The 23,445-nt window shown below is 49.6% G+C and overlaps 5 protein-coding genes across 5 annotated transcripts; 1 reads left to right on the top strand and 4 right to left on the bottom strand.

Moving 5' to 3' along the window:
• Nucleotides 1-101: 101 nt before the first annotated feature.
• On the bottom strand, nucleotides 102-6,594 carry LOC131673353 (lymphocyte cytosolic protein 2-like). The gene is made up of 10 exons (XM_058951275.1): nucleotides 6,098-6,594; nucleotides 4,737-4,802; nucleotides 4,565-4,623; nucleotides 3,987-4,274; nucleotides 3,618-3,919; nucleotides 2,939-3,315; nucleotides 2,735-2,870; nucleotides 1,088-1,258; nucleotides 884-1,022; nucleotides 102-804 (listed from the first exon to the last, which is right to left on the bottom strand). The coding sequence occupies exons 1-10, from the start codon at nucleotides 6,176-6,178 to the stop codon at nucleotides 636-638; spliced, it is 1,788 nt and encodes a 595-aa protein (XP_058807258.1). The 5' UTR covers nucleotides 6,179-6,594; the 3' UTR covers nucleotides 102-635.
• Nucleotides 6,595-6,983: 389 nt separating this feature from the next.
• Nucleotides 6,984-11,029, top strand: LOC131673354 (trimeric intracellular cation channel type 1B.1). The gene is made up of 7 exons (XM_058951276.1): nucleotides 6,984-7,258; nucleotides 8,868-9,024; nucleotides 9,119-9,214; nucleotides 9,286-9,374; nucleotides 9,456-9,543; nucleotides 9,751-9,871; nucleotides 10,081-11,029. The coding sequence occupies exons 1-7, from the start codon at nucleotides 7,138-7,140 to the stop codon at nucleotides 10,234-10,236; spliced, it is 828 nt and encodes a 275-aa protein (XP_058807259.1). The 5' UTR covers nucleotides 6,984-7,137; the 3' UTR covers nucleotides 10,237-11,029.
• A 1,493-nt stretch (nucleotides 11,030-12,522) lies between these two features.
• LOC131673325 (uncharacterized) lies at nucleotides 12,523-15,033 on the bottom strand. Its single transcript, XM_058951228.1, has 3 exons — nucleotides 14,426-15,033; nucleotides 12,915-14,367; nucleotides 12,523-12,834 (listed from the first exon to the last, which is right to left on the bottom strand). Exons 1-3 carry the CDS (start codon nucleotides 14,617-14,619, stop codon nucleotides 12,523-12,525), a joined length of 1,959 nt encoding a protein of 652 aa, XP_058807211.1. The 5' UTR covers nucleotides 14,620-15,033.
• Nucleotides 15,034-15,174: 141 nt separating this feature from the next.
• On the bottom strand, nucleotides 15,175-20,302 carry LOC131673357 (poly [ADP-ribose] polymerase). The gene is made up of 9 exons (XM_058951279.1): nucleotides 20,070-20,302; nucleotides 19,469-19,610; nucleotides 18,612-19,177; nucleotides 18,207-18,412; nucleotides 17,694-18,135; nucleotides 17,360-17,621; nucleotides 16,813-17,281; nucleotides 16,323-16,750; nucleotides 15,175-16,253 (listed from the first exon to the last, which is right to left on the bottom strand). The coding sequence occupies exons 1-9, from the start codon at nucleotides 20,181-20,183 to the stop codon at nucleotides 15,892-15,894; spliced, it is 2,991 nt and encodes a 996-aa protein (XP_058807262.1). The 5' UTR covers nucleotides 20,184-20,302; the 3' UTR covers nucleotides 15,175-15,891.
• A 176-nt stretch (nucleotides 20,303-20,478) lies between these two features.
• On the bottom strand, nucleotides 20,479-23,433 carry LOC131673359 (2-amino-3-ketobutyrate coenzyme A ligase, mitochondrial). The gene is made up of 6 exons (XM_058951282.1): nucleotides 23,238-23,433; nucleotides 22,975-23,165; nucleotides 22,100-22,593; nucleotides 21,834-22,026; nucleotides 21,603-21,780; nucleotides 20,479-21,500 (listed from the first exon to the last, which is right to left on the bottom strand). Exons 1-6 carry the CDS (start codon nucleotides 23,257-23,259, stop codon nucleotides 21,343-21,345), a joined length of 1,236 nt encoding a protein of 411 aa, XP_058807265.1. The 5' UTR covers nucleotides 23,260-23,433; the 3' UTR covers nucleotides 20,479-21,342.
• Between the last annotated feature and the right edge of the window lie 12 nt (nucleotides 23,434-23,445).

Consider the following 23,445-nt stretch of genomic DNA (forward strand, 5'->3'; position numbering starts at 1 on the left):
CATTTTTTATTGAAATTACACAATTATTTCTAGTAAGAAAAACATTTGATTTAAAAGATTTATACTTCTTAATCACTAGATACCCTATATGGTGTATCATAAATAAATATAAATGTAAAAACATACTAAAAACACGTGATAGTATATATTATAGATTATGCATTATATAAACAACAGAGACAAGTATGACACGCAACTAAAAAAACAGAAGAAAAAAACTAAACTGACCATAATAAGTGATATAAGTTTTGGAAGAACTGTAGAATTGATTTTAAAATTCTTATATTCCGCTGTCGCGTGAAATAAACATTTGTATTTCGCAAAATCACATTAATTGCTGCGATATCGGAATCATCGGCTTACTTCTTTTAACAAACTAAACAATATAAACTATATTTTTCATTAAGTAGTAATAGGCACGCAAAGTAAGGCACGTATTGTTGATAAAAATCACCCTATATACACGATCATCCATACATTTTTCATTTCTATGGCTGCAAATGTCATGATTATTCTAAATTGAGATTTAAGGATCAGTCATCAATGTATATTACCATTAAAAAAAATAAGCTCTTTAGAAAAGACAAAAGAAATTACAGCCGTTAAGTATATAGATGAAATACAAAAATATCAGTTCAAAAACTGATATTGAGCTTCTCTTTCGGCGGAGTGTCGGACAGTTTAGTGCTACCAGTCTGCACGCCACCCGTATAAAGCACTAACTTTTCTTTTTTGTAGTAAGGCACAATATCGTCGACACTCTCGAACGACTGCTCGTCTAGTTTTGCTTTGCCCAAGGAGTACCTACAAACAAATTGTCGTGAAGTTTTGAACAGTTCGGTATGACGCGAACCTCATACCGACTCTCTGTTGGTTCGCTCACCTGTTGTCAGGTCTCCTCCTAACAGGAACATTATAAACTCTGTCCTTGCACCAAAGTACAAGCGTCAATGGATTGTTGGGATTGGACGTGGAGGGTCTCATCAGGAAATAGCCGTCAGGCGCGTTATGGTAAGTACACTCTGCAAATTCAAAGCAACAGGTCAAACACTCGCGGCAACTGGCCCTTTCCGTACTCGATACTCACGATCTTCGATGAGGAGATTAGCCTGCTCTCTCGTCAAATTATGAAACCAGGGTCGCTCGTAATAAGTGTCGCGATGCTCGGGTGGCGGCGGCAAGGGCCTCGCAGCGTTGTTCAGCGACAGGTTGCTGCCTGAGTGCGGTAACGTGGCGGATTTCTTGTCCAACGATCGCTCTGCAATTACAAACGGTACTTTGTTTTACAATAGATTTGAAAAATCGTACGTCGGAATGCACATCCGCGCATATTTTAACAACAGCTCTCTGCGAAACGGATAGTCAGGTGTAGCGCGATCGACCGAGATATGCGCGACTAACTATCAAGTGACGCGCGCTATCTTAAACATTTGCTTTCCCGTCGCTTGTCGCGTGTATAGATGAAAGTATCGCATCGCGCGCGTGCCTCACAAGGCACAGCCGAGGAAAACTAGTGCATTTCGCCTCGGATTTTTGCCCTCGACGTGCAAGATAAATCAATGGATACAAACTAGTCAGATTAAGTCGAGCTTGCGTGAGAGTGGCTTGAGTAAGGTACTCGGACAAACATGTCTGCCGACGTCCAATGGTAGCGGTCAAGGTGCTGCGCTTTGGCTCTCCGATGATCGTCGCCATTCTCTCGCGCAAATTGCTGAATGTCGACTTCGTTTTAACGGAGAATTTCACGAACGCGCTCGACCTGCACGCTCCGCTGTTTCACCGTAGACTAAACGGCTTTTATAAAATCCGACGCAGGGAATATTAAGGGCGCGTCGCGTTGGTCTAACGCTGCATGAGATGAATGCCGCTGCTTTTATTGGGATGCGTGTATATTTCCGCTGTGGAATGGATGTGAAAAATATGCGACTGCTGTGAATTTGTTGTAATTAATAATATGTACGAAGAGGTTTTCTCGATTCGCTTGAATCATACCAGTGATAAGGATAACTCATTTATTCTTGAAATAGAATTTCGCAGAAAAGTTTTGATAATTCCTACTTCCTCGTAATAAAAAACGTTTTACAATGAAAATATAGCTTTACGTAATTACGTAATATAGCCGAATCAATCGCTTACTACGATACCTGACAGTAATTCAGGCGAAGGTGCGTCTCGCGCGACCCCTCGTTTGATCGTCACGATCATATCCAAAAGTTCATCACGGAACCGCTTGCACAGCCCTCCCACGAGCCGCTTGCCGAGTCTCAAGTAGAAGCACGAGCACATTCCATCACACGCGTGGAGAGGCTTGCTCTTTGGTTTTCTTTCCCTGTACGCACGGAAACTCGATCGATTTATTTTTATACGTCTGTCTATTTGCGGCACGCCATTTGTCACTCTTTGATCACATTTTTTATTCGTACGTTTATCTTTCGCCTTCTTTCCGAAGCTCGAAAATCGGCGATGTGTATGCAACATGCAAGATCCGCGTCGTGACTGCGAAATCAACGAAACGCAGCATTGGCAGGTTGCACCATGGGAAACTTGGTCATAGCAAATGAAGCATTTGCGACACACATGTCGCTGCCGTCATTTTTTTGCACTCATTCTTACGTTCGCGCTTCTATCGTTGGCATTATGTCTCTTTTTCGTATCATATGAGTGAGCCGGTTGATTATTAAAAAAAAAAACTTTCATTACGCTTAAATAGTGATTTAATTTTTTTTAAGCGTACCTGATTTTGAATATGCCTTGTTCAATTGATTATGCAACATTGTATTGTTCGGAGGTGGTTTGAGTGGCAGTGGCGGTGGGTTAACAAGGTTTTTCAAATTCGATTGACTTTTGTAATCACGTCCTTTTTCTTCAGGCTGAAAAGCAAACAAATTTGAACTCCAGCCCCGATAAGCCCCAAAAAGTAATCTTTTCAAGTATTCACCGTCTCAGTAATACTCTCATAAATATCATAAACATGATCGTCCTCGTCGTGGCTAATCGAGCTCGTCGGATGATAAGCGCTCCCAATGGAATTTCTGTCAGGACTGGACAACGACTGTCCGCTATCAGTTCGACTCATCAACGAGTCCCGTTGATGCTGTTCAACGATTTGCTCGTCGAATGCTTCGTAATCTTCCTCTTCGTCGTCGTCGTCGTCGCTGTCGTCCGGTGGCCTGGTCGTTGGCAAGTTAGCCACCAGATCGAAACTACGTATCGATACTGGTGGCTTTGGCAAATTTCTTAGAGATTCATCGTTATTATTGTTATTGCTGGATCTTTTGGGAGTTGGCTGGGCTGGTGGTGCAACTGTCATTTTCTCTGAAAGTGAAATTTGGTTGCTGGAGACGCTGCGAATTACTGTCGTTCTAATGATCAAGGTGAACATTTTTAATTAATACAAAGTATTATTTTGTAATTATTATTCGTGCATATACGTATATATTGCTGTCAATGCTACACGTTCATTCAATACTATTAATCATACTGTGCTGATAAATATCCCGCCAGTTTGTCAATCATAATCACTCATACATATTTTGCAAATAAGCCGCCGCACATGACCGTCGTAGTTCGACCATTCGTCAGAATTGAAACGAAACGAAAGAGAAATCCTCACGCACTTGGCACAGCATTCGCCCCGTGGGCTTTCTTGTGCAAGAACGACGTCCTGGGCTCGGTCCTCCTCAGCACCACGTCTTCGCGGCTCCGCTTCGCCAAGCCCTCGGGCTTGGGCGCGACAGTGGGCTTGGCGCCGGCGCTCAAGGGCGCCTCCAACGACGCGCCCCTCAGTAACAGCTGCTCCTTCAATTTCTCCGCCAGGCTCTTGCCCTGCCGCGACAGCTCGGCGGGCGTGTCTTGCGCGTAGCCCACGTTCGCGTAGGTCGTCTCGCAGTTGGCGTAGGCGCGCGCGCCGCCGTCGACCCTTGAATCGGAGGCCAGCGATGAGAGAGAGAGAGCCGTCCGAGTGCGAGCTCCGGCGGTATACTCACGGCTGCGATCGGTCGCTCTCCCGGAGCATCCCGAGGTTGCTGCGCAAGTCGCAGTTCGACTGGCCGTCGACGTTGTCCTCGAAATCCGTGTCCCAGCCGGTGTCGCTTTCCGTTTCCGTCTGCTGCTGCTGCTGTTGCGTCGCCGTGGACGGCTGCTCGATCACCAGTGTCGCCTGGCCCACCGCCGCCGGCTCGGGCTCCGCTGGCTCAGGCTCCGCTGGCTGCTGCTCGTCCTCGACGTAGCTCTCGGGGCATTTCTTCAGCTCCTCGACGAATGTCCAGAGCGTGCTGACGGGTGTTAATTACGGGACGTCAGTGGTTGTCGCGAGACAAGTGCAGCTTTCACTTCGATCCAAGTGGTCGAAGAAGCAGGGATTCGCCGAGTTTAACGGGGGATCGGCAAGGCGATCCGGAGGCGAACGAGTCTTACTGCTCGTGCCCGGAACAACTGCGAGCTCGCGAATTGACTGCGCGCCCAACGCCATATTCGCATTTACTAAAAGACAGGACGAGGAAAAGACGCGCAACGGCATTCGGAGAGACAGAAGCGTGGCAGGCCGATCCCTTTTCTTCCTTACCGTATCAGCGGCTTGCTGAGATCGCTCTTCCACAGCGTCAGCTTGCCCTCCGTCAAGTGCTGCAATTAAAGCGGATTAGCGGTCGAGCCGACGGCCGCGGGCCGGCGCGCGGGAACGAGCGTGACGACGGACCTCGCGGCTCGTTCCCACGAGGCGCAAGACACACACTCACCAGCAGCTCGTCCCCGTCGATCCTGCGCTTCTCCACGGCCTTCCAGCACGCCTCGTCCAGGCCGCTCTGTGGAAAGGCAATGTCCCCGTCGGTGAGAGATGTCGGTGAGCGATCGCCGCCGTTACGGGACGGATGAATACAACGCCCCGCGCAACCTCGACTCGACGTTGACGATTGCTGCGCTTTTTCCGCCTTTTTCACGCGCGCGCCTCGTCGTTGCGCATCCGCCTCTGTTTTTTTTTTTTTTCTTTTACTTTTCCTTTTTTTTTCGCCCGATAGCGCTCGCGCGCACGGACGCGCTTTCGTTCGCGGTCTTTCCGTCGTTCCTCTCGCAAAAAGATCGACGCGCAGTCGTTACGCGGGGCAAGAAAGAACGAACAAAATAAAACGAACTTTTGATTAAATCACCGACCTCCGTTTGCCTCGCAAAAGAAAGAAACCTCACCGACGTACTTTTCTCTGTTTTTTTTTCAGACCGAGAGAGGAGAAGCGAGCAACAAGTGTCGTGCTCTTGACGGCCGGAGCGCCGCCGAGCAGTTCGTTCCTTTTGCTCTTCTCGTGCACGCGGAATCGAGCTTATCACGATTCCGCGAACGTCGAGACGGATAAAAACGGGAAAAAAGGGGAACTGACCGTTGTCAAAAGCCGCAACGTGTGCGTGACCGAGTAGTCCCGAAGACCTGCTTCTTTTTAATCGGTCGAGAAACGGTTGCTTTTCGCGAAAAAAGAAAAAAACGTAAAAAAACAAAGATACATAATTCATCGGTGCCGTCAATTTTCGTTAAAAATTCCGCGGACGCGCTCTGAGCGTCGACAACGGCGACGATTGCCTAACAGAATCCGGTGAGCGCTATTCAACGAGCGATAAATCTCTTTACTGACGATTCGGAAAAAAAAAAAGAAGGAACGCCGTCGCGAATCATTCAATTGGCGCAACAAGTTGCAGCCGTTACGAAAGTTTCGAATGGTCGGCGATTGTCGTCTCTTCTCGCAAACTTATTTTCGGAGCTGGGGCGAGCCGATAACGCGCGAGCGAACTGCCTAATTACACGCCTGACTAATTACCTAAACGACTTAATTAACTTGATCGAAAGGGAAAAAAAAAGAGTTCATAACACGCAAGGCGCACTATGTTTACAGTGGACACTTTCACTGCGTTGTCGATTGTCACTCGTTGAGAATACGATATCACTGCGGCTCGGCGGTTTGCCAAACATAATTGTTGTTTACATAGGCAGACACGTCGGGGCAACGGCATTTTATTTGCGTTGCAAGATCCGCAGCAGGAGTTCATCGTTCTCGGTCGCGCGGTCGCGAAAAATCTTAACCTCCAACGCCAATGAAAAACAAAGCCCACTTACGTTTCTCAGCAGTGCAACGACTCTTGGGTTCTGCCAAGTAGAGATGTCGTCCAGCGCCTTGATACGCGACGCTTTCGACATCTTCTCAGCGAAATTCTTGCATAATTGGGAACTTACCGAGCAGCACCACGGACGCGGACGAACGCGACGGAGGTGCAACTGGGCGAGGCGTTCAGCGGTTACTAAAAGCGAGAGAGAGAGTGAGAGCGAGAGAGACAGAGAGAGAGAGAGGGAATGGAGCGTCCACGGCGGCAGTATTATCTCTCTCCCACTACTGCGCGATCGTAGGTGTGCGTGGGTGTCTTTTTGCCGCGATGACACACACCTGTCGGCTACTGCGCGCACCTGTCGACCGAAAGGTAAATAAATCAGCGGCGAGAAGGCGAGTTCGATTGAGCAACCGTGTCCCCGAATTTCGCTCTCCCGCGAACGAGTCGAACCATCGGGTCGTCGTCAGGTGTAATCGCGTGACTCATCGCTCGAATCTTCATGCCTCCGATCTCGTTTTTCCCGAGCGTTTCGTAAGGGACGTGGAACGACCGACTTGTAGGGCATTCCATCGAAGGGGAAAACCGCTTGGCGCGAGTACACCTATTCGTTGCAGAGCACGCTTACACAGGTCTGAAGGGGCACCGTCATCTGCGTCGCTCGACTCCGAACGTCTACCCATCGATCGGTCGTCACAATCACCGCGGACAATTGGCCAGGCTCGTGGCAGGACGCGATCCGAAAAAAAATTATCGCACACCCGAGAAATTGGAATCCGCGCGCCGCGATCGAAGAGGCTCGCGGCCGTCGGTCGGCAAGGCAGGCAGCCCACGGCGCAACGACCGACCGCGCGCGAGCAGACGACGCGCGCTCTCAGCAGACGACAGCGCAATAAGCGCGCAGTGCGGTGCGCGCGAGGCATCTCGGCCGTCCCGGGGGCGACAGCGTTTTTCTCGGCTGGTTCAGTAGCGAACGAGAGTCGGCGCGGTGATAAGGTGTCGTGGCGCGTGTCGCTCGTCTTTGGCGCGTACAAGCAACAGCACTCGGGCAGAATGGACGCGGAGGCGTTCCTCGACATGGCCAACCAGGTGGTCAAGCTCAAGATGTTCCCGTACTTCGACATAGCGCACTCGGTGCTGTGCGCGCTCCACGTCAGGGAAGACCTGGGGCCTGGTACGACTGATCTATTATTAAAGCCTCGCCAGCAGCAACCCGGCTCTCCCGATTTGGATCTCTGTAGAAGAGAGCGCGCGCGCGGACGCGGCCGGACTGCTGGTTTTTTGGTCTCTGCTTTTCGTCGTTCTTTTGGTTGTCCCTCGACGATGGCGCCCGGGAAGTGTATAACCTTATCGCGCGCCGCGATTTCGCGCCTCAGTGCGTGGGCGCGAATCAATTGACGTCGAGTCTGCGGGCGAACGACTCGCCGACATTGGCCGTGTGTCGTTTCTGGCCGCCGGCAAGGCTTGTTGCGCGCGGCCAGATTCGACTTTCGCAACGCGAACGTTGAGCGCAAGGAAAATAAAAGCAACGACGAAGCTTGCCGTCGAGCGGATTCGCCCTTGTTGCATTGTTAATTACGAGCGGGCGAAAGCCATAATCGAGCTCGCAAGCAGCGTCAACGCGAAGAGCGTCCAAGGCGCGCGGCTTCATAACATCCGAGTTCTGCCAAGTTTCTCGTCGAAATATTTCCGTCTCTCGCCCGCGTGCTCCACGCCAACGTTTACATAATCCGCCCGCGTGGAAAAAGAACGAAAGAAAGGACGCGCTCCTTTACTCTATTTCTGGCGAGATGGGAGTCCGTTTAAAGAACCGATCGGCTTCTTTTTTATTCCGGGAGGGGAAGTGAAAGAGCGAGGAAGCTGTAGGTATAACGAGACTGGTTTTATTTCACGTAAAAAGTAACGAGTGAATGGATCCCAACGGATCCCGCGGTGTTTCTTTTCAATTTTGCAAATATTCTACGCGAAAGTTCTCTTCGCGGATTTATTTATCAGTTTCTTCTGTCATTAATGTTGTGTGATGCTATCCAATTGTCATTTTTGAAAATTTACGAAGAAAAGTAATATACATCATAGGGAAGTTCTCACGATCATACAATGCTCTTCCAGTTTGAAAGCAGCCTCTGCGGTGTCGATCACACCGAATGTTCGTTCGACTTGTGTGCACAACTGTACTGTTTATTTTTTTTTCACTCAAGAGATCGCAATCGAGTTAATCGTTTGATCCATTAACCAAACCGTTATCGCACTCCCCTTCGTCCGAATCCTCGCGTGGACGTCGAGCAATGGGACCACCTAAGAAGTCAACACAATCGATTGGACTGGCTCACGATCGCCAAGCCGTTTGAAAATCTCGAGTCGTTAACTTTCGCTTAGGTCGTCGCGTCGAAGCAAACTTCCTCTCGGCGCGGCTCGTCAATATTTTATCGTCAATTATCAATTTCTGATACAGCTTTTCTGGGTCGCAATATAGGCCGTCTGAAAATCGATAGACGAGCCGCGCTCTGCAATTACCTTGGCGCGCGCTCGACTTATCCATACGGAACGGGCGGTGTTTGTTTTTTTTTTTTTTCTTCTCTTTCCGCGTCGGAATTTTCCTCTCGTCGGTGCCGCGCACTTGCACGGGTTCCTCGAGCCTTCTCTGTGCGTTGTCGAGGGACTGCTGCGGATTTCGCTCGCGGCTCGCCGCGCGACGTCGTCGGGAGACCCGAGAGCAAGTCGATCGCGCTGACGACGAGCGCGAGCGAGGTCCGATCAGACGGGAAGATTCCTCTCTGTCGCAGGCGCGCAGGCGTTCTCTCGCAAGCATCCCCTGTCGTGCTGGCTGTCGACGATGCTCGTGGTGTTCGCCGGCGGGATGCTGTGCAACGGCCTGCTCGGCGAGCCCATCCTCGCGCCGTTCAAGGACTCGAATCAGGTGGTCGTCGCCACCGCTGTCTGGTGAGTACGACGGCCCGCCGATCCGAGAACCGCCGTGGGTACGACGATTTTCTCTCTCTCTCTCTCTCTCTTTCTCTGTTTCTCTCGCTTTCAGGTACGTCGTATTTTACACGCCCTTCGACGTCGGCTACAAGGTCGCCAAGTTTCTGCCGGTGAAGATCGTCTGCTCGGCGATGAAGGAAATTTACAGGCAAGTCTCGCGCTTTTCCACGTGCCGCGCGCACTCGCCGGACTTACGTCTTTGCCTCTCCCATTCCGCAGGTGTAAAAAAGTTTACGACGGCGTCAGCCACGCCAGCAAGCTCTACCCCAACGCTTATCTCATTATGATACTCATTGGAACGCTCAAAGGTAAGGATCCAATTCGTTTTTCGCGTGCGACTTGCGTGTCGCTTTGGTTTCGCGCTGTACGAAATTTGACTGTTCGTTAAGGAAACGGAGCTGGCTTTACGAAATTGATGGAGCGTCTGATCCGCGGCGCCTGGACACCCACGGCCATGGAATTCATGCAGCCGAGCTTGTGAGTGAAACCATCTTTTCCTTTCTTCCTTTTATCCAAAATGCAAGTTACGCCGCGGAGAAAATTTAATAAACTGATTCCTCACAAGTGCGAAAAGCAAACTTGCAGTCTGCTCCTTAGCCACGGTCTCGTTCGAGTCGTTTGCACTCGAGTGGGGGGAGGGGAAAAAGACACGACTGATCGTTGTTATCGTTGTTTCTTTTTCAGCCCGACGAAGGCCTCCATGGTGGCCTCAATTATTTTCGTCCTGGACAAGAAGACTGACCTGATTTCGGCACCGCACGCCCTCGTCTACTTCGGCATCGTCATATTCTTCGTTTACTTCAAGGTTGTCGAAGAGATTAATGCTTATCGTAACGACGGTAACGACGGTGACGACGACGACGACGACGACGATTGATTTTTCATCTGCGATTTTTATTGAAATAAGATTTGTCGTTGCGCGCGCGCATCAAACACTAATCGAGACTTCTTTATTGCGTTGCGAAATTTTCGAAGGCTATCCCGTTAATTTGTCTCTCGTCTTTTTGTTTTCAGTTGTCATCCATACTGCTCGGCATCCACGATCCATTCGTGCCGTTCGAGAACTTGTTCTGCGCCTTATTCCTGGGCGGCATCTGGGACTCACTGGCGAAGATTCTCGGCCGTGGCCAGACGAAGGACGAGAAGTCCGACGCTAAGAAAAACAATTAGCCACGTTAACGACGACGGAACGTTGCACGTTCACGACAGAAACGAAACGGGAATCTCGCGCTGTCGAGATTCTATGAATTTTTTTGATTATAATTATGATTTTCAATCCAGAAAAGCGTGACTGCGTCGCGAACGTTTGGAAACGAAGGAACACGCGGTAAACTAGTCAATGTCTCATTTCCTTTGTTAGGAAATCGCTTCAACAAAAACATAAGAGAGTGACAGTATTATCACAGGTGAAGTGGGTGAGCTGTTTTTAGCTCTGATATGCACAGCCGCGATGAGAATCTTGCCTTTGAATTTTGAAATGTAGAACTGCTGAATTATTGAACGAATTCGCAAACTGTGTCGATTAGATTTTTTTCCGTTTGATTTTAGTCATTTGACGATTTTTCTACTATTACGAAAATCTTCCTTTAGAGAGAGAAAGAAAAATGCTCTTCTACTTAGTTTTGTAGGGTTTAGGTTGGATTTTGCAAATAGACCTTTTGGACAAGTTCGAGTTTTATAAAAGAGAACGTTTTATCCTCTTCTTCCCGAGTGCAATATATACAGTCGAAGTTTGTTACATGGAGATTTTTACACGATTAGTAATATTCGCGCGCGCACACACGACAACAAGTTCTCACGCGAGAGAATGAGTAAATGTGATTTTAATAAAAGAAGCTGACACGTAAATTTGCCTTGTTAAACTCGCGAAGCGCTTCGCAACCGAGACGACCCGCCCGCATTATGCGGGCACGCGACTCCTTTTCATCTGTCAGATTATTAAAAAACAAATGAAACTGTACAACAGCTCTCGCTCTCTCTCTCTCTTTATTTACCTCAAAGTTCCAGTTGGAGGGGGTAAATGTCGGAGCCACAGCAACACCGAGCAAAATGTAGCCTCGGCGGGGCGACTTGCAGTTGACCGCGATCGTCGTACGCGTACTCGTCCGCCAGGCTGATCCGCTTGCCGCGGAAGCGTCGCGAGTTCATGTAAATCCCGGCGCTCTTTTCGTCGGCGGTCGTCGCCCTCGGTGACGAGGTGCCGCTGCTCGGTTCGCTCGGAATCGCTGCCCAAAATTAATTATGAAACAACGGTAGTTCGTCCGACTGGCAAAAAGCTCACGTTGAAGACGGATCTGGGCATCGGTAGGCCGCGAGGCCGTCGAGCTGCTCGTCTTGGCAGTCGAGCCCGACCGACAATCGCAAATCGAACGGCTCGTCTTCGAGTTGTCATCGTCGTCGACGCCGCTCTCCGTCTTACAGTCGCAATCGGAGTTGAACTTCTCGAGCCTGGGTGCGATGCTGTAAAGCACAAGCCTCGTTTCGTCGTTGCAGACGGTGTAGCACTCGACGTTCCGGAAGGAGAGGCGATCGTCCGCGTCGTCTCTCGCCGACGCCTCGGAGCGTTCACCAGGCGACTGGAGGTTCTGGGCGGCGCAGCAGCCTCCGCAGGATAACGTCGATGCCGTTGGGCTTTTGCAGCCGCAGCATCGCGTGCAGCAGTTCACGTTCCAGCGCTCGCCTGCGAACGGCAAGAGCGTACAACGCTGTTGGCTCACGTCCGCGCAGGCGACCAACCCTCGGGGCTCAGATTCCTTCGCACGAGCCTCTCGACGATCTTGAACCAGGCGGGTCTCCTCGCGCGACTCGAGCCCCTCGCTGCTCGTTCCTCAGCGTAGCGCTTTTTCAGCCAGCCGACCAGTTTCACGCACTCGCCGACGCCGACGTCGCGAAGATGCAGCAGCTGGACGATGTGCGCATAGGATTGCCGTCGCAAGCAGATGTTCTCGTATTCCTGGGCGCGCGCGTTCCAGAGCACGGGGTGGTTCTCGTAATGCTCGAGGAAGCGCAGCACGTTGATCTCCGACCAGTCGCGCGCCTCCGGCACGGACTTCAGCCACCACTTGGCGCCCGGCTCTTCCCTGCTCGCCATCGTTCTCACGCTTGTTGGTTAGTCGGCCGTCTTTTGTCGACGCGGAGGGCGGCCGGACTCGGGAACGCGATTGGCTCGAGGGCCAGCCGACGCGGCGCCCCGCTCGGCCGCGCTCGATCCGCGGACGATGTAGCTCCGGCAGACCCGCTGGCACTTCGCGCGGCTGGGGGGTGCGCCTCGCTCGGGGGCCTGCCGGTCGCGTCGCGGGCCCGCCGCCGGTACTGGCATCGCGTTGTCGTCGCCGCCGCCTGCGCACGGGACCGTCGTTAGCGCGCACGGCTGCTCGGCCACAGCGGCGGCGGCGGCGGCGGCGGCGGCGGCGGGGCCAGCTTACCTCGAGCGGCCGCACGGTCGCCCGCGGCGGCTCACCGAGCCGGCGCCTCACCGGCAAGCGCACCGTCGCGGGCGGCGCGGCCCCCGCGCGCGTAGTCCAGACCCAGCGCGCACCGCAGCATCTCTAGCAGGTCGTGCGCCAGCTCGCCGCGGGCGCGCAGCCGCTGCTCCAGGCAGGGCAGGCAGGCCTCCGCGGGCGACTCGGCCGGGCGGTGCTGGCCCTCGGCGCCGAGCACGCGCTCGAGGCAGCGCAGCAGCAGCTCCGCGGTCGTCGGCGGGCAGCCGTCGCCGTCCGGCGCTGCAACGGGGAAGCGCCGCTGGGTGAGCTCGGGTCCGCGGCGCCGGCGCGCGCCCGCCACCGATTACCCGCGGCCTCGCAGCAGCAGCAGTCGGGCCGGGCCCGGCCTTCGGCGCAGCTGCACGCCTCGTCGCCGTCGACGCCGCCGAGGCCGCCGTCGGCCTCGGCGTCGCGCACCAGCGGCACGTACTTGCCACCGGGCGTCAGCAGCACGTAGTCGTGGCGCGGCCGCCGGCCGCCGGAGTGCAGCAGCTCCCGACTGCACACGCCCACGGCGCGCTCGCGCGTGCACGCGTCGGTCTGCACCCGGCGCGCGCGGCAGCGCTTCGCGGCATCCAGTCGCTCGTCGCGCTGCCCCGGGAACACCACCACCTTGAGCTGCGAGTAGGCCTCGAGCACGCCGTTCTCGAAGCGCGCTGCCACGCGGTTCGACGGCCAGTCCTCCTCGCGCGACGGCTTGGCGCGACTCTGGCCGGCATCCGCGCAGGCGTCCGCGCCGAGGACGGGCTTGCTGTCCCTCGGGCACGGCGTCGGCGACTTGGCGCGGCTCTGGCCGAGGATCGCGCAGGTGTCTCTCGTGCAGGTGTCCGCGCCGGCGACGGTCTTGCTGTCTCTCGAGCACGGCGTCGGCGACTTGGCGCGGCTCCGGCCGGGGATCGCGCAGGTGTTCCTCGCACAGGCGTCCGCGCCAAGGACGGGTTTGCCGTCCCTCGGGCACGGCGTCGGCGACTTGGCGCGGCTCTGGCCGAGGATCGCGCAGGTGTCTCTCGTGCAGGTGTCCGCGCCGGCGACGGTCTTGCTGTCTCTCGAGCACGGCGTCGGCGACTTGGCGCGGCTCCGGCCGGGGATCGCGCAGGTGTTCCTCGCACAGGCGTCCGCGCCAAGGACGGGTTTGCCGTCCCTCGAGCACGGCGACGGCGGCTTGGCGCGGTCGTCCTTGGAGCAGGCGCCGGGCACGGGTTTGGCCTCCCTCGAGCAGGGAGACGGCGACTTGCCGCGCCACTCCGGGAGCGTCGGCTGGATGTCGGCGTGCCGCCTGCGCCCGTAGCGCGAGCCCGCGTCGGTACACTCGGGCGGCTCGGCCCGCGACAGCTCGTCCAAGTAGCGGTCGCGACGGCCGCACCAGCTCGACGGCGCCGGTCGCACGCAGTCCTGGCCGAGCGGGCGCCGCTGCGGCTCGTGGGCGTGCGAGCGCCCGCAAACCCGCGGACCCGCGGCGACTCGGCAGGGCTCCGCGGCCTGCGCGGCATCGCGGCAGCACCAGCAGCAGCAGCCGCCGGCGCACCTCTCCAGCTTGCCACGCCTACGCTCCCCGCGGCCTCGCCTCGACCTCACCCAGCGGCCCTCGGCGAACGCTGGCGCCCGAGCCCTAGGCGCGCACTTGCGCCTCCTCGACGGGATGCTGCGACGACGGACGATGTCGAGCGTGGCTCTCTCGCGGCCGGGTGCGGGCTCATCGGATCGGCGCTCCTCGTCGCGAACTGTTTTCTCCAGCATCGAGTCCACGCGCCGCATCCATCTCGGCTGGCGCGCGCTGCCCCGCCGCCTCGGCAAGCTCCTCGTCTGGTCCTCGACGTACCTTTCGAAGCGTTTCTCGAGGATGCAAAGGCCGCGAGCCGACGCCGCCGAGTACCAACTGCTCTCGGATGCACCTGAGCAGCCTCAGGCAGTCCTGCACACCAACTCCGAGTTGCAAGCTGCCGACGACCTCCTTCAAAGCCTCGCCTTTGACCGAGCAGTCGTGAAATTGCCGATGAAACGGGTTCCACAGACACTCGTGTTTACGGTACTCCAGCAGAAATTTTTCGACCAGCTTGTCATCCCAGGACATCGCTCATCCAAGCTGAATGTTCCCAGGCCATTGGCATCGTGCTTGCACTTGCGAATTTTGAGGTTCCGCGACAACCAAATAGTCGTCGAACCGGGTGGACGTGCGCGTAACAACTCATGCGCGCTTGCAAAGATAACTTCACGAGGCTGCGGGAACAGATTTCGTTCCTCGACGAGATTGATATGCTTTCGAAACCATCGGAATTTTCGAGCCGTAGATGCAAATGCACGAGCCCAATTGTCAATTCGCCCGAGCAAGTTTTTAATTGGCTCCAAGTACAGTCACTGATAATTATATATTATCAAGACTCGAAGTTGATTACTACAGGCATAATTTTATTCTAAATAAGGAAAATTCTACTTCTCTGTAGTTTGACATTTTACAACCAAAAAATGTCATTCATTTTTTATTACAACCCTCATCATTTTAAAGCAATATGATATTATATTTTCAAGTTTTAATAAATATAGATTTGCGAATTCTGCCTCGTGACAATATAATTGTTGTCTAAAAAATACGTTTTACGATATTTATAAAACATGCAGACGTTATTGGATTCCGCAAGATAAACACGCTATTCATTTGGAAACCTTTAAACAAACATTTTTGGCAAAATATAAACTTTATTTGATGGACATTGATATATAACGCTTGTTTACATTGAGATCGCATCTTACAAATAGTGAAAATGACAGGCAAAATATATGAAAAGATTCACAGACTGATGGTAACAGTGTTTGAATAATGCATACAAAGTAACGATATCAATGAAATAAGATTAACATTAAGTGATCGATCAAACAATATCGTATAGTTAACAACTTCACCGGTTGATTTACATAACATTGTTTAATTGTTTAATTTAATTTTAAATGGCACATCACTTTATTGTATTTGCAATCATGCATGTAACCACCGATTTAAACAGAAAACCCAAAGACACAAATGAACGATGACATTGGGAAAAAAATTATTTTTTAATAAATATCTTACGGAATAAAAGATGAAATCTTACTGTTGTAAAGACAATTTACGGTGAATTCAAATCACTCGATAACAAAAGATTAGAAAATAGTTTGAATAATTCAATAACTAATTTATGTTGAAAAACGAGCTAAGAAACTACTTTGAAAACAAAAGCTTAGGAATACAATCGCAATCGCGAAATTTTTGTTTATAAGTATTTTACTAGATATTATAAAAAAAATATCAAACGTATACCAAGATTCTGACGTCACTTACATATAAAACAGTGTAAATGAAAAAAACAATCTAATACTTGTACTTGAAATTCATCTTCACCAAATATTCAACCTTGACCTGAGCCATGTCGTATACAATAAACTCGTTGTACAAAAGCGAAGATGAATTCTTAATATCTGCAGGAATACCAGGACCACAAGGAACTTCAACACCAGTCTTAAGCTTGACAGACTTTTCAGGATCAGGTTGAGTTTGTCCACGACCCCAGGTTGAGTGGTAACCGTGCGGTAGCTTCTCAATATAGTCTGCATGGAATCTCTCATACATATTTCCAAGCGCAACGTCGCAGAGAAGTAACAAACCGGTCGAGTTTTGAGAACTGGTGCAACAGTAGTTGGCAGATTTGGATACCATATCAGCAAAATAAATACCTGTTGGACAAAATATTTGCAATGATACACAGTGAAATTAACACGGAAAACTAAATTTTATGTACGCACCTTTGCCAAACATGTAACCAGTAACAGGTGCTTCGGGCGGTGCAATTCTGAGACCCTGCGACAAGATACCAGCAAAGTTGGTAACTCTTGATCCGTGCCACAACAGCTTTCTGTTTGGCAATTTCTTGAATGGTCTGTAGCGAGATTCCTCGCCACTTCTTTTTGCGATGAATACTTCCTCGACGACAAGCTCGTACTGTTTGTGAGTTTCGGCGTGAGTGTTTTTCACGTACTTCTCGATGAGCTTGAACTCGTTGCTCTCCCGGTCCAGCACATCAATATTGGTTTTGAGTTGCTCGTAGTGAGCATCTAAAGGATTTTTGCTTGCATCCGTCTTGGTGTGCAGCAGATTGTAGGCGATTTCCATTTCGAGAAGAGATTCCAACATCTCACTCTTTGTTTGAATCTCCTTTTCTGTCTCGATGACGCTGGAAAATGGAACATTTTATTTAAATCATTTGCAACAAATTCAACTCGGATGTATACTCACTTTGGTCCATCAACGCCAAAATTGTGAGGTATCAGCGTGTAAAACTTGTTGGATGCTTCGATATACTTAACTCTATCCTGATTCCCATTCTTGACCAACGTTAATAGCTCAGAGAGAACGGAGTAAGCTTGTTGGATTTGTTTCTTAGAAATTTTACCGAGGGGCATCTTATCCATATCAATTTCATATTCTAACATAGCTTTCTTCATTTGGTTTACATCGAAGATAAGCTGTATAAGATCTTGAATGGGTTTTTTAAGTTTGCTTTCGATGTCAGACTTAAGCAAGTCGACGTTACTGCTATCGTCGCCATGATCAATGTCAATTGGATACATTTTGTGAGGCACCTTTATAAAGTTATCGTGATGCGACCAGGGATTGCCAGACTTTTCTTCGTATAACTCCTTAAACTGCTCGATGCAATCTTCTAGTGCCATATTTTCACACTTATTGTTACCGATCGTGGTACCTAAAGATAAATATCACCTTCCTCTTATTTATTGACAGTTTAAATTATGATTCGTTCAATAAAAACCATTGTAATCACCAATTCGACCCCAGCTACGGAAAAGCCAATATTTTTCCCTCTTGTCATCCTTCAAAATCTGCAATTTGTAGTAGCTGTTCTTTTTCGTCTGAATATCAGTGATACCAAGGGTAACGGTGAACTTTTCTTTGCCACGTTGATGGACATGAGCAACATCTTCAAGACCGCTATCAGGGTCAACAGCGCCTCCACCTTTAACGCGTAGCTTCACTTTACCAGAACTTAATTTCTCATATTTACTCTTGCCTTTAGACGCTGATTTCTATAAAAATAGATACGATCGTAAAAGTAAATGTAAATCGTCTATTTATTAAATTACTTTTAATATACTTACTGTAGCAATAGATTTTGATACTCTCGATGAAGGATCGCTGCCCCAATGGGCAATGCTCTTCTTCTTAATGAGCATAATTGGAGCATCCTGAAACTCCTTGGCTTCCTCAATGAAGTCTTCAGACACAACATGAATATCTTTATCTTGAGCATCCTCAATTTTACTGGAAGATTTTTCAACTTCATTTGGAGTTGATATGACCGCTGCGGTATCTTCCGCTACCTTGGTTTTCACTACACCACCCAGCAATAAAATTTCCTTCGTCAACTTTTCTTTCTTCTCTTTTGAGAAGCCCGCAAGTACAAATTCTAAGTGTTTCAAGGGTCGTGGTTTACCCTTGATTTTTGGTCCATCAACTACGTCTTCTTTTTTGACGGTACTCGAAGTTGATGGTGCCGTAATCTTTATAAGACGACGTTTTACTTTAGGATTTAAACTGTTACTATAAAAAAATTGATTTGTTTCATTAGTATGACAAAGAAAAACAATTATATACAAATAAAAAATACTCACAGAAATGGAAATTCTTCTTTCAAATCTTTAGGAATCGTAAACTTCTTTCTCTTTGGATCTTGTGTGATATTTTCACATAATGCCCATTCAGACACGCTGCCTGTACATTTATAGCCAGTACCAGACTTGAATTTGAATTGGCCACCGCATTGCGGGCAAGGCTCCAGAGCACCAAACAGTAAAGTATCGGTTAAGGCATCTAGAATCTGTAATGAATAAAGTAAAATGTTATTATTAATTGATACTAAGAGATTTCCAAGAGTGTTTTATCTATTGTAACTTTGTTCCTTATCAGTAAAAGGGTTCAATAGAAAATTTGTGTTTTACGTAACTCTAAGTTTTTATATTAAATATCACAAAATAGCAACGTCACAGTTCAATACCTAATAAAATTGAAAAACTTACTTCACTTTGCCCAACAGGAACACTCTGACCATTAGCCTCAAGTATCTTAATCAACTCTTTCTTCTTCAGTTTTGCGGATAATATATCCCTAATACTGAACAATTTTTTCTGCTGTTCTTTTAATTTCTTTTCTTCCTCAGAATCTTCAGGTTCAGGCTTGATCTTTTTAGCCTCGGGTGGCACATCTTCCTCTTTAATTTTAGGTAATGCCTTCTTGATAACATCTTTGTCTTCCATTGACAAAGCGTTCACGCCTGGAATATTCATACCGGCGTCGAAGAACTGCAATTCTGAACGCAGTTTAACGAAACAGTCGACGTGATACCAACGATCTAAGCCACCATAGCGACGTGCATCTTCACTTTCATAGTCTTTCTTCGACAGACGAATTTCGCCTTTAATTATTGTTTCCTCGCAACCACGGCATTTTGAGCGGTTCGATTTAGCATACTCGGCTTTGAAATCAGCATTAGCAGCTGCCCCTCCTGCAGCTTTACTTCGCTTACGGCCTTTGCCACTGGTAGTAGCTGCAGCTATGGCTGCTGTTCCTGCTGCACCTCCTTCCTCTAAAATATTTTGAACAATCACTTTTCTTTAAAAATTGTTTGGAATTTTTGGCTAAATTACAGAATAATAGATTTATAGTAAATTCCACACTTATACTTTCTTCAACAACTTTTAATTTATTTAAATTTATTAAATTTTCATGCAACTTTAAACAAATAATATATCTTATACTAATGGTAATTATTACTTCATAGATTCTTAATAAAAGAGTCCATATTGCTATACATTTTCAAATTTATATAGATACAGGAAAAATAAAAATATGAATAAAATATTCAATAATGACTTACCAATTCTCTTTTTGATGTATTCTTGATCCTCCCAACGAATGCTATCAAAATGAGCAATGTCTCCTGTAGTTTTAGGACGTTGTTTTTGGAAGAAGCAATTAGCATGGTACCATTTTACCAGCTTGCCATCATGGAATGGACTCTGGAGCAAACGATAAATATTAACATAATTAATAATTAAGTGAATGTAGTTTGGATAATATGTAGTCTAAATTTTGAAATAGAACATTCTACATAGTACATAATACATATATGATTACCAACAAATGCAATGCATGCTTCGGCACATGCATGCTCTCTTTATGCATGTTATGCATATCAATGCATTATTATAGCATGGACATTAACCTCTTGCAATTTATAAATTAAACAAATAACGCACATGTCAACTCCATTTTCAGAAAAATTAATATCAGCAGTGTACCATATAATAGATATATATAAACACACGTACAGACAATGTAACCTAAATTTACACATCTGTAACGTATTAACTCCAAAATAAAAAAAAACGCTATCTTAATTGTCAAACCAAGAAAACCCGCGCGAAAACGACCATGCTCGGACTAACAACAAAGGAATCGTATTAATAACTACACACCTGAACGACAGTGGCAAGGCGAAGAATGTCTTTGGCAATAGCATTCTTGCAGACATTACACATAGCACGTCCACTCTTGGAGTACTCCACACAGTAAGGAAGGTCTTCGGTCATTCTGGAACAATATTATAACAATATTGCGAATTTTTCTCTCGAAATAAGTTGGTGTCCGTTTGCTATAGTGGACAGGTGTAACTAACAGTGCGGCTCGAGGGGTTTTCCCTTCTCCTCCTTTGCCGCTTACCCGGCATTTTCAAAGCTGCAGAACGATCGTGATTGGTTAGAAACAAATCGCCACATTTGGTCGGAACGGTAGTGGGGAATTTGGCAGTTTGGAGGTTGCATGGCTCCAAGTTTAATTAAATAAGAAGTGGAGATGAAGGTAGCAGGAAGTATTTACCAGAAAATATCTTATATCACAAACTTTATTTAACATGTACAAACGGTTTAGAATCTCAACAAATCGCGAGACAGAAACGTCATTAAGCGATACAGAAGTAGAGAGAAAAAGTGAGCTGAACAGTGTTTGATGGTATTCGGAAATCTTGCGACTGCATAGCAGGGAAGAAAGCTCGCTCAGCGTAGCACCGAAAGTTGAGGCGGTAGCCAGGCGGCTGCACTTCGAGCTTAGCTTCTGGTGACCGAGGAGTGTCAGCACTAACTTGATGCAAAGCACCACAGCGATAATCATTAAAAATACGGGAACTTCGCAAGATGTAACCCCTGAAGACAATGATAATGAAAAAATGAGTAACATAAAAGATGAGGCAAGCAGAGCTTTTCCTTTTGTGAAGATTTTGAAGTGGCTCATTGAAGACTAAAAGAAAATAGCTGGATTCGTACGTGACGAAAAAAATTGTTTGAAAATTCAGCCACAAATAAAATATAAGATTATCTTATGCACGCATTAGTACAATGCTATAAGCAAACATCTTATGAAAATAGTAAAACGCAGGTACACAACGGGAAGAAGAAGCGTATGGATAGAAATAGAACAACACCGAATAACTGTTCAACATTTCAAATTTCGAACAGAAAATATGCAAGAAAAGATACAAGCGCAAATCGTAAAGATCGAAGTATGTAGTAACATTTGAAAATCTGTTCGTTTATTTATTCATCGCGAAATCTTAAAAGAACCTCTCTTAACAATAACATATTTCCGCTGTATATACTTCCAGTCGTCAGCGCGCTTGCATTTCAAATTCTAAAAGAAAAATTAAAAGGAGAGCGAGTGAATCTCTCGATCGAAAGCTCATAAACTGGAACGTCTTCATCCCACAACTCCGAGCTCCTTGCCAATGTCGACGAAAGCATTGATCGCCCTGTCGATCTCCTCTGTGGTGTGCGCGGCGCTGATCTGCACGCGGATCCTCGCCTTGTCCTTGGGCACTACCGGGTAGCTGAATCCGATGACGTATATGCCCTTATCTGCAATCATCGCAGACGCGGGATCAGTCTCTCTCTCTCTCTCTCTCTCTCCCCTGTTTCTGTGTCCAGAGAAGAGGATCGAGAGAACGTTACCGATCGTACCGAGCATCTTGTCGGCGAATGTGCTGGCGAGCTTGGCATCCCACAGCATGACGGGGCAGATGGGATGACTGTCGCCGGCGATCTTGAAGCCGGCGCGGGTCATCTCCTGGCGGAAGTGCTGCGTGTTGCGCTCGAGGATGTTGAGCAGATTGGTGTTGCCGGCGATGAGGTCGATCACCTGAAAGCGTGGAAGGTCAGTGCTCGGGCGTCGAGCGCGCGCTCGCAGCTTACCCTGATGCCGGTGGCAACGACCGGCGGTGGCAGCGAGTTGGAGAACAAGTAGGGCCGGCTCCGCTGGCGCAGTAGGTCGATCAGCGGCTTGCTGCTGGCGGTGTAGCCGCCAGCCGCGCCGCCCAGAGCCTTGCCCAGGGTCGAGTTGATGATGTCCACCTTGCCCAGCAGGCCGAAATACTCCTCCGTGCCCCTGGGGGAAAGAACGTACGCTTGGCAAGAGAGCGAGGATCGGGGCGCGCTAATCGTGGCGGCCAACTACCGACCGGCCGGTCTTGCCGAAGAACCCGGTGGCGTGGCAGTCGTCGACGAAGGTCAGCGCGCCGTGTTTGCTCGCCAGCTCGACGATGCCAGCCAGCGGCGCCACGGTGCCGTCCATGGAGAACACGCCGTCAGTGGCGATGAGGCGCAGCCGGCAGCCGGCGCTCTCCGCCAGCTTCGCCTCCAGGTCGCCCACGTCGCGGTGCTTGTATCGCAGCTTCTTGGCCTTGCACAGCCGGATGCCGTCGATGATGGACGCGTGGTTGAGCTCGTCGCTGAGCACCGCGTCCTCGGCCGTCAGCAGCGTCTCGAAGATGCCGGCGTTGGCGTCGAAGCACGACGCGTACACGATCGCGTCCTCGCGCCCGTGGAAGGCCGCCAGCTTGTGCTCCAGCTCGCGGTGTATGTCCTGCGTGCCGCAGATGAAGCGCACGGAGCTCAGTCCCGCGCCGTACTTGTCCAGGGCAGCCTTGGCCGCCGTCACTATCTGCTGGTTGTCCTGCAATCGGATTTATTTATTTTTTTCCGACCTGCCATTCGCTTTCTTGGTCGTTTTGTATCCGCAACCGCGATTGAGGATCGCTCATCGTCGAGGCGGAGCACGCGCGTGCATACGATAATACAAGTGTAAAAAGAAGCGAACGAGAATGGAGATACTATGCGCTGTTGTTGAGCGCTGCCATTATCGTGCACTTTCAACCAGCAACTTTACATTCCGCAGTTATCTCTCGATATAGTGTGCATTTTTCAATTGACTCAGCGAGAATATTCCGAATCAAACTCGATACTCGACAGTTGAATTGCGTGACACGCGATCGCTCTAAAAAAGGAAAAAAAAAAAGCGACAGCTCTTGTAAGCTCAAAGTTCGATCGAACTCACCGACAAACCCAAGTAATTATTGGCGCAGAAATTGAGAACGCGCTTGCCGTCGGCGAGCACGATTTCGGTCCTCTGGGCCGAGGCAATGATCCTCTCGTTCTTCCACGTGCCCGCCTCCCTGATGGACTCCAACTCCGGCTGCAAGACCGCTGCCAGCGAGCTCGCGCCACGCCTGCCGACGCATCGCTTGACTGCAATAGACAAGTACGTACGCGGCATTTTCTCGATGCGGAGCTCGCGCAGGCTGTAATATCACGTCGTACCTTGAACGAGAGCGCAATTCATGTTTGTCCCCGTCGACTGCGTGAAACAAACTGAAGGCGCTCGGCAGCTGGGCGTGTGCGTGATCGCAGACCCCGCTAGAACCGGTTGGACCGCATGGCGACCTTGTACAGCGCGACGCGCCGGCACTAGGAACAAAATTAAGCTCTCTCTCTTTCTCTCTCCCTCACTCTCTCTCTCTCTCTTTCT

This window comes from Phymastichus coffea, unplaced genomic scaffold (genome assembly GCF_024137745.1).
Source record: "Phymastichus coffea isolate CEN01 unplaced genomic scaffold, Cenicafe_Pcof_1.1 PCOF00172, whole genome shotgun sequence".
Taxonomy (NCBI): domain Eukaryota; kingdom Metazoa; phylum Arthropoda; class Insecta; order Hymenoptera; family Eulophidae; genus Phymastichus; species Phymastichus coffea.

Bases quoted from the DNA above. Each gene is read 5' to 3' on its own strand.
- LOC131673354 (XM_058951276.1), top strand. From the start codon at position 7,138: ATGGACGCGGAGGCGTTCCTCGACATGGCCAACCAGGTGGTCAAGCTC. The intron at 9,025-9,118 runs GTGAGTACGACG...TCTCGCTTTCAG, and splicing joins GTCGTCGCCACCGCTGTCTG to GTACGTCGTATTTTACACGC. The intron at 9,544-9,750 runs GTGAGTGAAACC...TTTCTTTTTCAG, and splicing joins GAATTCATGCAGCCGAGCTT to CCCGACGAAGGCCTCCATGG.
- LOC131673325 (XM_058951228.1), bottom strand. From the start codon at position 14,619: ATGTCCTGGGATGACAAGCTGGTCGAAAAATTTCTGCTGGAGTACCGT. The intron at 14,368-14,425 runs GTTGGTACTCGG...ACGCTTCGAAAG, and splicing joins CTCAGGTGCATCCGAGAGCA to GTACGTCGAGGACCAGACGA. The intron at 12,835-12,914 runs GCGTGCAGCTGC...GCGGGCGCGCGC, and splicing joins GCGGCGTCGACGGCGACGAG to CGGCGCCGCGGACCCGAGCT.
- LOC131673357 (XM_058951279.1), bottom strand. From the start codon at position 20,183: ATGACCGAAGACCTTCCTTACTGTGTGGAGTACTCCAAGAGTGGACGT. The intron at 17,622-17,693 runs GTAAGTATATTA...CTATTTTTATAG, and splicing joins TATCAAAATCTATTGCTACA to AAATCAGCGTCTAAAGGCAA. The intron at 16,254-16,322 runs GTGCGTACATAA...TTTGTCCAACAG, and splicing joins TGGTTACATGTTTGGCAAAG to GTATTTATTTTGCTGATATG.
- LOC131673353 (XM_058951275.1), bottom strand. From the start codon at position 6,178: ATGTCGAAAGCGTCGCGTATCAAGGCGCTGGACGACATCTCTACTTGG. The intron at 4,803-6,097 runs GTAAGTGGGCTT...GCCTTTCCACAG, and splicing joins TCGTTGCACTGCTGAGAAAC to AGCGGCCTGGACGAGGCGTG. The intron at 3,316-3,617 runs GTGCGTGAGGAT...TTTCACTTTCAG, and splicing joins CGGGGCGAATGCTGTGCCAA to AGAAAATGACAGTTGCACCA.
- LOC131673359 (XM_058951282.1), bottom strand. From the start codon at position 23,259: ATGAATTGCGCTCTCGTTCAAG. The intron at 21,781-21,833 runs GTAAGCTGCGAG...CCACGCTTTCAG, and splicing joins TCGTTGCCACCGGCATCAGG to GTGATCGACCTCATCGCCGG. The intron at 21,501-21,602 runs GTACGATCGGTA...CGATGATTGCAG, and splicing joins ATTCGCCGACAAGATGCTCG to ATAAGGGCATATACGTCATC.